The sequence below is a fragment of the Physeter macrocephalus genome, chromosome 1 (genome assembly GCF_002837175.3).
Source record: "Physeter macrocephalus isolate SW-GA chromosome 1, ASM283717v5, whole genome shotgun sequence".
NCBI classification, from domain to species: Eukaryota; Metazoa; Chordata; class Mammalia; order Artiodactyla; family Physeteridae; genus Physeter; species Physeter macrocephalus.
Window position 1 is genome coordinate 105,244,939 of NC_041214.2, and position 11,884 is coordinate 105,256,822.

An 11,884-nucleotide genomic window follows, 5' to 3' on the forward strand; every position below is an offset into this window, starting at 1 on the left:
AGAAGCAGCAACATGAGTTGAATGAAGCTGAGGAAAGGGCAGAGATAGCTGAATCTCAAGTTAATAAGCTCAAGATTAAAGCAAAAGAGTTTGGGGAAAAGGTACGTCAGATATTCAGCTCTGCTCTAACTTTTAAAGCACTTGTATTTCAGGTTCATGTCATCACATGGAAATTTCTTGTTTCTCTCTTTAAAGGCTTTTTAAAAACTACATCAAGAAACAGGTTCTGACAAAATCTTCCTATATTTATTAATTCTACTTGTCCAGGTAGTATGAAGCACTAAGCATTTGAGTGGTATGCACATTGTATTTATGCTTCTCAAATGCTTAATTCTAGGTTAATGTGCAGGCTCTGAGCTCCAGGACCTAGATTCATGTGGGTAGAACCGTCAGAAGTCCAGGGAGCAAAGATGATTAAAGAAGCACAGATGGATTTGCTTGAAATTCTAAGTGAACTCCTTCTATTGTGGGCAAGTATGTGACTTTGTATCATATTGACGTGGAGACCCCAGGCGGACACGTTTAAAATTGAGGGCATGAATGAGAACAAATGCAGGAGTCCTGCTTTTTAGCTATCTTCCCTAAAACAGAGAAAGGGACTGTCTACATCTCTGGTCTCCCAAACTTTAGTTCTGATCCAATAGTAGGGGCCTGTGCCCTAATTTTCCTGGTAAAGTGATAGAGTGACAGCGCTAAACTGTAGGCTTGGCAGGGTCATTTGCTTAGTCTGTTCAGGCTGCCATAACAGAATACCAGAGACTGAATGGCTTACAAACTACAAACATTTCTCACGGTTCTGGAGGCTGGGAAGTCCAAGGTCAAGGTGCTGGCAGGCTTGGTATCTGGTGAGGGCCACTTCCTTGTAGACGGCCCTCTTCCCACTGTAACCTCCCATGGTAGAAAGAGAAGGAAGAAGGTCTCTGGGGTCTTTTTTGCATAAGGGCATTAATCCCAGTCACGAGGACTCAACCCTCATGACCTAATCACTTCCCAAAGGCCCCATCTGCTACTACCATCACCATGGGGGTTAGGATTTCAACCTATGAATTTTGTGGGCGGGGACACAAACTTCATACTGTGGCAGTTAGGGTAGCCTCAGCTTCCTCATTGAGATTGTTCCCAGAAACACATTTTAAAGTGTGATCTGGCTTTAGAAGGAGAGAATTAAAGGAGGTTGGATATCCCCCACAAAATGCCTACAGAGCACTTAGCACAGGCACCGTCATTTCAGTTTTAAAAACATGGTACATGCTTGGTCTTCTTATTTATTATAAATGAATTACTAATCGTGCAAGATAAGTAGATAGGGCAGCCAATAATAAATACTACCTTATGGGAGGGCGAAGGATCTCTTTTGAAGAAGAGACTAAAAGTTGGTTATATTGAATATATTTGGATCCAAATATGAGAAATATGAGACATTTGCAGACTCCAGAAATTTCTTATCGATGAGCAAATAGTTGTCTCAGGGATAAGGCCTATATGGAGATGTCCAGTTAAGTGGTTTGAACTCTGGCCTCAGTTTGAGAAGTGTTATGGCCTCAGATTGGGGTCTTCTGTTCAGAAGCTGCCCAGCAACCCCATGTAATGGATTTGTTTAGGGAAATACTTCACACGTGCAGCAATTGCACTCAGCTGCAGGAGGTCGAAGGGCCTCGGAAACAGATGTAATGCATTCGACTTTGTCACGATTATTTCCAACAAAGAATAAAATGAGTGAAGCAGAAATTGCTTCTGAGAGGCCAGAGATGAATAGGAAAATCGTCCTTGGCAGTGCAATGACTAACTGTTTTCCATTCACAGGAGGAGAGCCTGAAATTCCTTCAACTGTCATAAACCAAAGGAAAAGGTTTTCTGACAGAACTGTGCATCAGGTCTGTGGTGCAAATTGGTGATGTGGCTAGTCTCTCCCTCATGGGGTCTTCTATAGAGGGCGCTGCCTTCACTAGCAATGCAAGGTGAGCAGAAAATTGAGTGACCGAGCACATCCTTGCGGTGAGTTACCAGTGTCGGGTTTCTCTCATGCAGATAATTGCCTCAATTTCCTGCCTCCCTTTGAAGCTAAGGAAGAGTTGGCTAAGTCCTGCTTACGTCTGGAAAGCACTGGGTTTGGTTCTTGGTATGCGTGAAAGTCACAGGAATCTCACAGAACACGCCGATATCCTGTTTTTCAGGTTCATGAAGAATGACCAGTCCTTGTTTATGAAGGACAGAGGCTGGAGAAGTACAAGGAGGTACTGTTTTATGGCCAGAAACTTAAGTTGCATTTGAAACATACACTTAATTTTTTTACTGAAGTATAGTTGATTTACAATGTTATATTAGTTTCAGGTGTACAACATAGTGATTTGACATTTGTAGATTATACTCCATTTAAAGTTATTATAAAATGTTGGTTATATTCCTTGTGTTGTACATTGCATCCTTGTGTCTCATTTATTTTATACCTAGTAGTTTGTACCTCTTAATCCCCTTCCCCTCCCTCTACTCCTCCCGCAACTGGTGACCACTAGTTTGTTCTCTGTATCTATAAGTCTCTGTTTTGATATATCCACTCATTTGTGAAACAGACATTTTAAAAAACATGTTTATGCTGTGTCAAAAGTAGTTTAAACAAGGTGATCAGAAAATGAAATAATAAAAGGGAATATTGTTGCTTCCAAGTGTAGTGGGGATTTTTTTGATCCTCAGAGGCAAGTAAACATTTCCCATGAAAGATTAAATAGATGCAAGAATCTTTTAAATTCTGATGTTAAAAAAATACTTTGTCCATATTGCTTCTTAATGAGTAATATTCACAGAAGACATGAGCTATGTTATGGTCCACGGGGACTAGGGCATATTGGTAAATGGTTATTACTGAAGTTAGTGAACTCTGCTGGCCTTATTTCTACATCCGTGAGTCTATATTTTTAGCCACTAATGGTGGGAGACAACAGGCTTTTCTTAGCATTCTGTAGTGATTTACATATAGTCACAGTTAGGCATTTTGCACTTGTAGGTAAAACCCTCCTGCTGGACAACCACGTAGGCTACATACTTGTGCAATACTGAAGCAACACCCCACACAAGATGTTCAGATCAGTGATAGCTGGTATGCTGTCTTTGTATCGTACCAATTTGGCTAAGCTGGAGGTATGTTTCCTGTGTGGTTCTGGATTTAAGTTGATCACAAGAGAAATATGCACCAGATTTGAGAGGAAGAAGTGAAGGAACAGCTGGGTTCTTTCTGTGCTCATAAGGTCAATGTATGGCCCCAGGCACAGTGATAGCTGGCAAATATTACTCCAGGCTAAAAAGGTGAGCTAGCTGGGATGGGCCACAGCTCCGTGGACCCGCAGCTCTCTCAGCTCCTGTCAGAATCCTCGCCTGGCAGGTGTGCAGCTCCATGGCAATGGGCGCCAGCTTATCTTACAGGTCACTCACAGTGTTGACTTTGGAGGCCCTGAGAGACCACATGGGGTCCAGTTTGTTCTTATAAATTCCAGTCCATCCTCAGTCCGTGTCCAGCTGTCCTTCCTGACCTCAGGCCCAGCACCAGATGCAGAGGGGACAGCCTGGTACAGACTTCTTCACCAGTGCCCACAATTGTATAATGTTGAATCTCTATAATAAATCCTTATTCTGTCGTTCTCAGCAGTCTGCCTCTCTGATCCAACCTGCTTCACACAGGTGGCTCTAAGATTAATTCAGGGACTCAGTGGCGTTGAAGGACACAGAGTCTTCTTGTCCGCCATCCTCAGTGTGTTGGCTTTGGTCTTTAAATTTATCACCCTCATCACCGTAAGTAGACTAGAGCAATTCTGAGCACTTTCTCCTCACCAGGTATCTTATGTCCTTTTCTCAAGTTTTTCTTTAAGCGTCCTTCATACTTTACCGTTTGTGATGAACACTGGTCACAACATTGTAGCAAATACCTGAAGTCAACAGAACTATGTGCAAAGTAGGAGATTGTGACAGAAGTCCAGCTGATAAAGAAAATTGGACCAGGTAGTATTAATACACAATTGAGGATTGGTTTTCTCCTGTAAACTATACAGTTAAAAACTTGAATAAGTTAACAAAAGTCCTGGTTAGGCTTTCTTTCTTATATATTGATGATGAAATTGAGAACAGATTATCCAGTCAGTTGAATTATCCATTCTCTCCTTGCATAAAAATTTATATGAAAATCTAAATTTATTAGAAATCTGATTAACAATATGACAACTGAGCCAAAAGAGTAAATCAAATTATCTTCAAAACTAGGGTCACTCGGCTATGCAAACCCTGGCGTTGAAAGGTACAACCCAACCCCAGAGATGTCAATTCTTGAGTTGATAGGGCCCTTTGCACCCTGGGTAGTCTTAGAGATACTGACATTCTTACTCTTAGGGACCCCAAAGACTCACCTTACTAAATCTAGTTGATTAAACTGATATTTACCATTCATATAAAACTAGAGTACAATACTTTAGCAAATCCATTGCCTTGTTTTCTAGGCTCTGGTATTTCACCTTTTCACTAAAGTGACTTCTGCTTCTACCACTCACCCATCATTAGTTAATCAGATTTTGAATCATCTCTTAGTGATTCATTTCTTCTGAGTTCTTGGCGGAAACCTCACTGTAGCCTCTTGGGCTGATTGCAGCAGGAATGTAAATGGGATAGTTCTTTTCCAAGCTGAACTGGAATCTGTGGCATCCAGGCATTTATAATCTTGATGCATGTAGGGGGTCAATGAGTAATGGCTTTCTTTCTTATATATTGATGATGAAATTGAGAACAGATTATCCAGTCAGTTGAATTATCCATTCTCTCCTTGCATAAAAATTTATATGAAAATCTAAATTTATTAGAAATCTGATTAACAATATGACAACTGAGCCAAAAGAGTAAATCAAATTATCTTCATAACTAGGGTCACTCGGCTATGCAAACCCTGGCGTTGAAAGGTACAACCCAACCCCAGAGATGTCAATTCTTGAGTTGATAGGGCCCTTTGCACCCTGGGTAGTCTTAGGGATACTGACATTCTTACTCTTAGGGACCCCAAAGACTCACCTTACTAAATCTAGTTGATTAAACTGATATTTACCATTCATATAAAACTAGAGTACAATACTTTAGCAAATCCATTGCCTTGTTTTCTAGGCTCTGGTATTTCACCTTTTCACTAAAGTGACTTCGGCTTCTACCACTCACCCATCATTAGTTAATCAGATTTTGAATCATCTCTTAGTGATTCATTTCTTCTGAGTTCTTGGCGGAAACCTCACTGTAGCCTCTTGGGCTGATTGCAGCAGGAATGTAAATGAATGGGATAGTTCTTTTCCAAGCTGAACTGGAATCCGTGGCATCCAGGCATTTATAATCTTGATGCATGTAGGGGGTCAATGAGTAATTCTTAGGTGGTGAGAAAGAACGTAATTATTCTCTTTCCAGTATCACAAGTCTTTGCAATGGTAGAATTGTCAGGTCATGACAAGCCATTGCTGGAATAGCAGTGAAGAAAGGGGAGGTGAGATCACTGGATATTAAGGATGTTTGTGCTGTGTTGTCAACTCCTGTCTTCACTTCCTTTACTGCATGAATATTCTGAAAGAGCCTAGAACCAAGAAAAATGGACTCAAAATCACTGTTGTTCATGTCAGAATAGCCATTTTTATCTTAAGTATTTAATGCTGGTAGTGTTTGGTTTTTTTGGGGGGAGGAGGGGGCTTTAAGCTACTGTTTGCATCTGTAATCAGAGATCCATGAGACTGTTATAAAATAAGTAGTTATGAAGTCTGGGTCTTATCAGTTAATTTTAATTTTCCTGCTAGACGTTCCTGAGATTTTAGAGGCCAGAACAGTGAGAGGCCCGCGTACCACAAAAAAAAAAAAAAAAAAAAAAAAAAGTGTGACAGATAAAAAGTGTGAAGGTGTTTCCCTGCCCTCAGGGAGTTCGTCGTCATTGACAGACTCCAGCTCCCTGAATCAGAGCTGCACAACTAGCCCACAGGCCTGAACTCAAATATTAGGCTTTTTGTCCTCAATGGACCAGAATTCCCAATGTTTCTACATTTGCCCTGAGGTTTTTTTCTTCCCCCAATAGAGTTGTGTTTTTTTTGTATTTTTTTTGTTTTTGTTTTTTTTGCGGTACGCGGGCCTCTCACTTTTGTGGCCTCTCGCATTGCAGAGCACAGGCTCCGGATGCGCAGGCTCAGCGGCCATGGCTCACGGGCCCAGCCGCTCTGCGGCATGTGGGATCTTCCCGGACCGGGGCACGAACCCGCGTCCCCTGCATTGGCAGGCGGACTCTCAACCACTGCGAGACCAGGGAAGCCCTAAGTGTATTTTTTTTTCCCATTCTATTATCCTGCAATCCCTCCTGCCTTTTTTTCTGTGTAAAAGTCCTGCATGATGATGTGTGAATCAGTCAAAACTTCAATTACCTTTTACAGTAGCATCCTTATACTAGAAATAGTTTGATAAAGGAAATGCCTTACCATGTTTTCTTCTGCAGTACCTGTATGGCTAGATCTCTGATCAGTAGATGGATGCCCTTCTACAAGAAAAAACAGAACTTAAAAAAACATGTCTTTGCAAACACCCAAATTCTCCCTTATTCCCTCCTCAGTATAATTATGTTATTAGAAGCACGTTAGTTACTCCCCTCTTCAAATCTAAAAAAAAAAAAAAAAAGTGTGACAGATAAAAAGTGTGAAGGTGTTTCCCTGCCCTCAGGGAGTTCGTCGTCATTGACAGACTCCAGCTCCCTGAATCAGAGCTGCACAACTAGCCCACAGGCCTGAACTCAAATATTAGGCTTTTTGTCCTCAATGGACCAGAATTCCCAATGTTTCTACATTTGCCCTGAGGTTTTTTTCTTCCCCCAATAGAGTTGTGTTTTTTTTGTATTTTTTTTGTTTTTGTTTTTTTTGCGGTACGCGGGCCTCTCACTTTTGTGGCCTCTCGCATTGCAGAGCACAGGCTCCGGATGCGCAGGCTCAGCGGCCATGGCTCACGGGCCCAGCCGCTCTGCGGCATGTGGGATCTTCCCGGACCGGGGCACGAACCCGCGTCCCCTGCATTGGCAGGCGGACTCTCAACCACTGCGAGACCAGGGAAGCCCTAAGTGTATTTTTTTTTCCCATTCTATTATCCTGCAATCCCTCCTGCCTTTTTTTCTGTGTAAAAGTCCTGCATGATGATGTGTGAATCAGTCAAAACTTCAATTACCTTTTACAGTAGCATCCTTATACTAGAAATAGTTTGATAAAGGAAATGCCTTACCATGTTTTCTTCTGCAGTACCTGTATGGCTAGATCTCTGATCAGTAGATGGATGCCCTTCTACAAGAAAAAACAGAACTTAAAAAAACGTCTTTGCAAACACCCAAATTCTTCCTTATTCCCTCCTCAGTATAATTATGTTATTAGAAGCACGTTAGTTACTCCCCTCTTCAAATCTTTTTTGCAACAAACAGCATTAAAAATGCATTTAATGTACAAATACCTCATCAGAAACAGACAGCAGTAAATTCTTATGGCTGATTCAGGTCCTCCAAAGCAGGGATAAAGGCAATTCAACCAGGCCAGCAATTCCTGGCTCTTTAAGATTGTTGGCCTGATTCCTACCAGATATAAACAATGGAAAATAGCCAAGGTGGTGACGGATAGGGAAAAGAGACATAATATCATTTCTCAAGGAAGGCCTTCCTTCTGGGTCTTGCTAAAATCTAGGATAATTTATAGTAAGGGCATTTTAAAACAGAGTAATAGAAAAGGGACTTTTAAAAGAAAACATACAAGCCATAGTCATATGAAACAACAACCTGGGAACTGGAGGTTTTGTGACTTTTAGTTTAACAGCTTGAAATATATTTTCAGCCCACCTAACTACAGAACCGTGGAACTTCTTTTTATTTTAAGTGGTCAATACCCTAACATGGTTTTTTCTGATATCTCCTGACTGCTCCTCCAGAATCAGAATCCATCCTGCTCTCTGCCACGGGAAGCTGACCTGGATGGGTTCTACCTGCAGGGCTTCTCTTCCCTCTGGTTTCCAGTTGGGGTGGAGATCAAAGGGAGGGAAGCGCAAAATCAGGTACTTATTCTAGCTCCTTCCCTATAGTCTACCTGTGTCCTCTGAGTGCAGGTCGCCCCCCTTACAACACAGCTTGTCCCATGACTCTCCTTGCAGGTTTTAGGCACTGCTCTTTCTCCTTGTCCCTTCAAGTTCAGGTTTTCTAGCAAAGTTCTGGAGGAATGCACTATCTTCTGTGCTCCCCTTTGTCCCGTTTTGAGTGTGCCAGGTACTTTGTGTTGGAACTTCACTTGTGCACACTTCCAATCTAGAAACTGAACCATCATTCTTGAGCAGTATGTAGTGCCCCCTCTCCTATAATTGGAACCTAATCTAATCACAAGTATCATTATATTAGGGTTTGCATGTGGGGGACAATCTAGACTACCTGCAACCTCCCATCTTTTTCTACTTCTGGCAGCTAAGAGACAGGAGCAGCAAGTAAGGGGACTGACCTATTAGTATAAACAATCACGGGGCTACAACGGGTGAAATCCTCACTCACTATCACCCTGAAAATCCTAACTTCAATAATGGTGTCTGCTATATCAAATAACCCTAACTTCAGCAGGGGCAATAGGCAAATATTAGTCAAAAGAAGGGACATGGGATCTATTTCAACCTTCCAGGACACTCAGAGCTTTCTTGGAGAGATTATGAAAGAAGGGAGAGCTTCTTGGGGCCTAGATCTACCTCTGCCACTGGTCAGCTGCGTCATCTTAGGTGGTGCATATAAGAGTCTGTTTCACATACCTACTTAGCATTTGTGTTAACTTTCTGGATTCTAGTTTTCTGATCTGTAAAATGTGGAAATAAGTAAATTCAAGCTTTTCATAAATCTAATTCTGTTGATAAAAGCAAAGTCTTTTAAGAGGTCCTGTGACCATGGAATCTTAATGTATCATGTTAAATTACTACAAGTAATTAAATTGCTGTAAGTAACACAGGTTTCTAGCAGAAAATTTAGAAAAAGTGTTTTTAAAAACTTAATAAGGATTAAAATAAAATAGCCCATCAAGGACAATGCTGTTTTGAGCAGTAGCAACTATAGGCGAAACTCAAAGAAAGAGAAAACAGAGCCCAGGGACTTAAGGAAGTCCAGACATAATAGAAGTACCTGGGCAGATGTGTGGTGGAGAGATGTGTAGTACCTCTCTACAAAGGCAAAGAACGTTTTGGCTTCTTTCCAGCTATTTTTCAATGCAAGATAATTCAGATCATCCTGTGTATTATTTTACTGCCAGATCTAAATTTTCTCTCTTTAGTAGAAAAAAGACAAATAAAACAACTTCAATAACACGTGACTTTCAATTAATTTAATCAATTTCCTGTTATTTATTAAAATATTCAATGAAAAACTGGCAGAGTAATTCAATGGATGTGCTTGTATATAGCTTGTTGTGTCTCTGACCATTTAACTCAGGATAATTTCCTAGAAGTAAATAGTTAGGTGGAAATGTGGGCACCTTTTAAAGAATTTTTGAAAAAGTTTAAAAACAACTCTGCAGAAAATTCAGATCTATTTACATGCCTAGCAGCAGTGTAGGTGTGCAGCTGCAGGTGTATCTTTGATACACCTCTATCTGAACACCCAGGCACAAGGCCAAATCCTCCATGAGATATTACCTGTGCAGAAACAGATGCATCTTCTTGATTTAATGGCTTGAGTTACCCCTGAAAGCAACAAAACTGCCACCACGACTGCCACCAATGTTGGAACAATTATTCCGACAACTGTTCCTTGACTTGCTTCTAAATAAAACAAACAAAAAGTCTATAAGCTGGAAGAAAAGTTACCAGAAAATAAAAGAAAATGTATAGATGGGTGAGTAGAGTATGTTTACTAATTTTATAACTAGCTATTTCTGCATTCTGGATGGGAGACAGATTTCATATTAGTGAAAAAACTCTTCCTAGTGAAAAGACCCATTACAGATATGAACAACAGCCCTGTCTGGACCAGAGTTTTTCATAAGCATAAATAATAACTCCCAACCTCAATGTGTCTATTGTGGGAAACCTGCCAAAGGTGTGATATTAACCAATTTGGGGCCTAGTGGGAATGAGAGTCAGGAGAGAAAAAGCCTGAAAACTTGAGAGACAATGAATCTTCTATATATTTTAAGTCTTTATTGTTTTTTATTGTAATAAGATAATCAACACACTTTTACAAAGGAATAATTATGACTACAAACTAGCCTCAGCCTAGTGTATTCCTCGGGGGATGAAGGGAGGTTGCAGTGTACCCTTGGCTTGGAGAAGGCAGGATCCTAGAGGAATAGAGATGAGCAATGCATGGGGGATGAGAAGAGTTGAGTAGGAGCCATGATCTTGAGTAAAAGGTGACAGGTGACCACCAGGATAACCAATAGTCCTTGGAGCTCCTCAGGGATAACTGGAGGAGCCAGAACTCTTTTCAGCATCTTGGTTGGAACTAGCATTGTTATAATTAGTATTAAAGGAAGTGGGGAACTCAGAAGCCAGGAACTTGGAGACCCTGAGTAACCAAAGTCAGAACCAGCTAATCTTATAATCCATGTTCTACCAAAGAGTAAGGAGCAAGCATTAGAGAACAGAGGTCAAATTCAGGGGGGAAGATAATTATGGCTTTTCTTTAAAATGAACAGCTCTGTATAATGGATGTCAATTTTTATGAATATACTTTTACTTAATGTTTTACAACCAATAAAACATTAATCTCTCCACATATTTGTCATCCTGAAATTCTATACCCATGTAGAGAAGGAGTAATTAAGTAGAAATGTTAACTTCCTAAAGTGTTTTCATAGGCATATTTTTCCTCCTGAAGAAAATTCTTCAATGTATAGCTTCTTATTTTATCCATGACCCTCAGTTCCCCCATCTGTAAAGGGATTTGTCCAAGATCACATATTGATTCAGCAGCAAAATTTAGCAAGAATTATTTAATTTCATTCAATTCAGTGCAACCTTTCTAGAGAATATCCAGACTCTAGGAATCATAAGCCCCACTATCTGGGCCTCCTTTTCAAACACTGCAGTATTTCCTGGGCAAGGCAGCAAGCAGAAAATTGCAATGCAGTACAGAACACCAAGTTTCCTTGAAAGAGTGTTTGTCCTGTTCCCTGCCCTGATGGGGTAGTCCCTGCTATAGACCTCTTTCTGGGGGGAAGTACGGGCAAACCCTCTTGCAGTCTCAACTGCCCAGTATTTTACTTCAGAATGAGAGGTTCTGAAAAGCTTTTCTTTGACAGAGATGGAATGGTCATGATGCTTCACTTCGTGTAAACTGAAAATTAGACCTCTAATTAGAAAGATGGGCCAGATGTGGTCTTCAGACTGTTTCTTTCTGATTATTTTTCTAAACTCCAAAATGAATCCAACATTTAAGAAAATAGAATTAAAGCTTAACTGTATTTTATGTAAAAGTGACAGTCCTATTTTGGGGGAAAATAGGAGCTTCATCTGCATCTCAGTTTTCAGTACCCTCAAAGTAGCAACTCTACAAAGGGAGTGTTATCACTCAGTGTCTTGAAGTTTCTATTTGAAGTTGTCCTTGACCCAAGGACAACTCTGTATTCTTATTTCCAAACGCACTACATACAATCTCCAAACCTTCAAATCTGTTATTTCTCCTAATTTTCATAACTAGAATGATAAAAATATTTCTAAAGCATATGTTTCACTGACTCATATTTTAATAAAGAATAGAAAGAGAAGTGCCATGGTCTCCCATGATGTCAAGTTGATCACTTAAGGGTAAGGGTGATCAGCCCACCTTGAAAGTCAACTTCATGAGTACACATTCCATGACTCTATGGATACTGGACTAGAAATATTTTAATTAATGAGTTTT

General features: G+C 40.5%; 1 protein-coding gene across 1 annotated transcript in view; it reads right to left on the minus strand.

Moving 5' to 3' along the window:
• Window positions 1–5,321: 5,321 nt before the first annotated feature.
• HHLA2 (HHLA2 member of B7 family) overlaps window positions 5,322–11,884 on the minus strand; it is an 18,391-nt gene continuing 11,828 nt past the window's right edge. Inside the window, 4 exon segments of the mRNA XM_024120325.2 lie at window positions 5,322–5,587; window positions 7,258–7,316; window positions 9,676–9,802; window positions 9,805–9,830. Of these exon segments, the coding sequence (XP_023976093.2) occupies window positions 5,540–5,587; window positions 7,258–7,316; window positions 9,676–9,802; window positions 9,805–9,830 (260 nt within the window). The 3' untranslated portion in view covers window positions 5,322–5,539.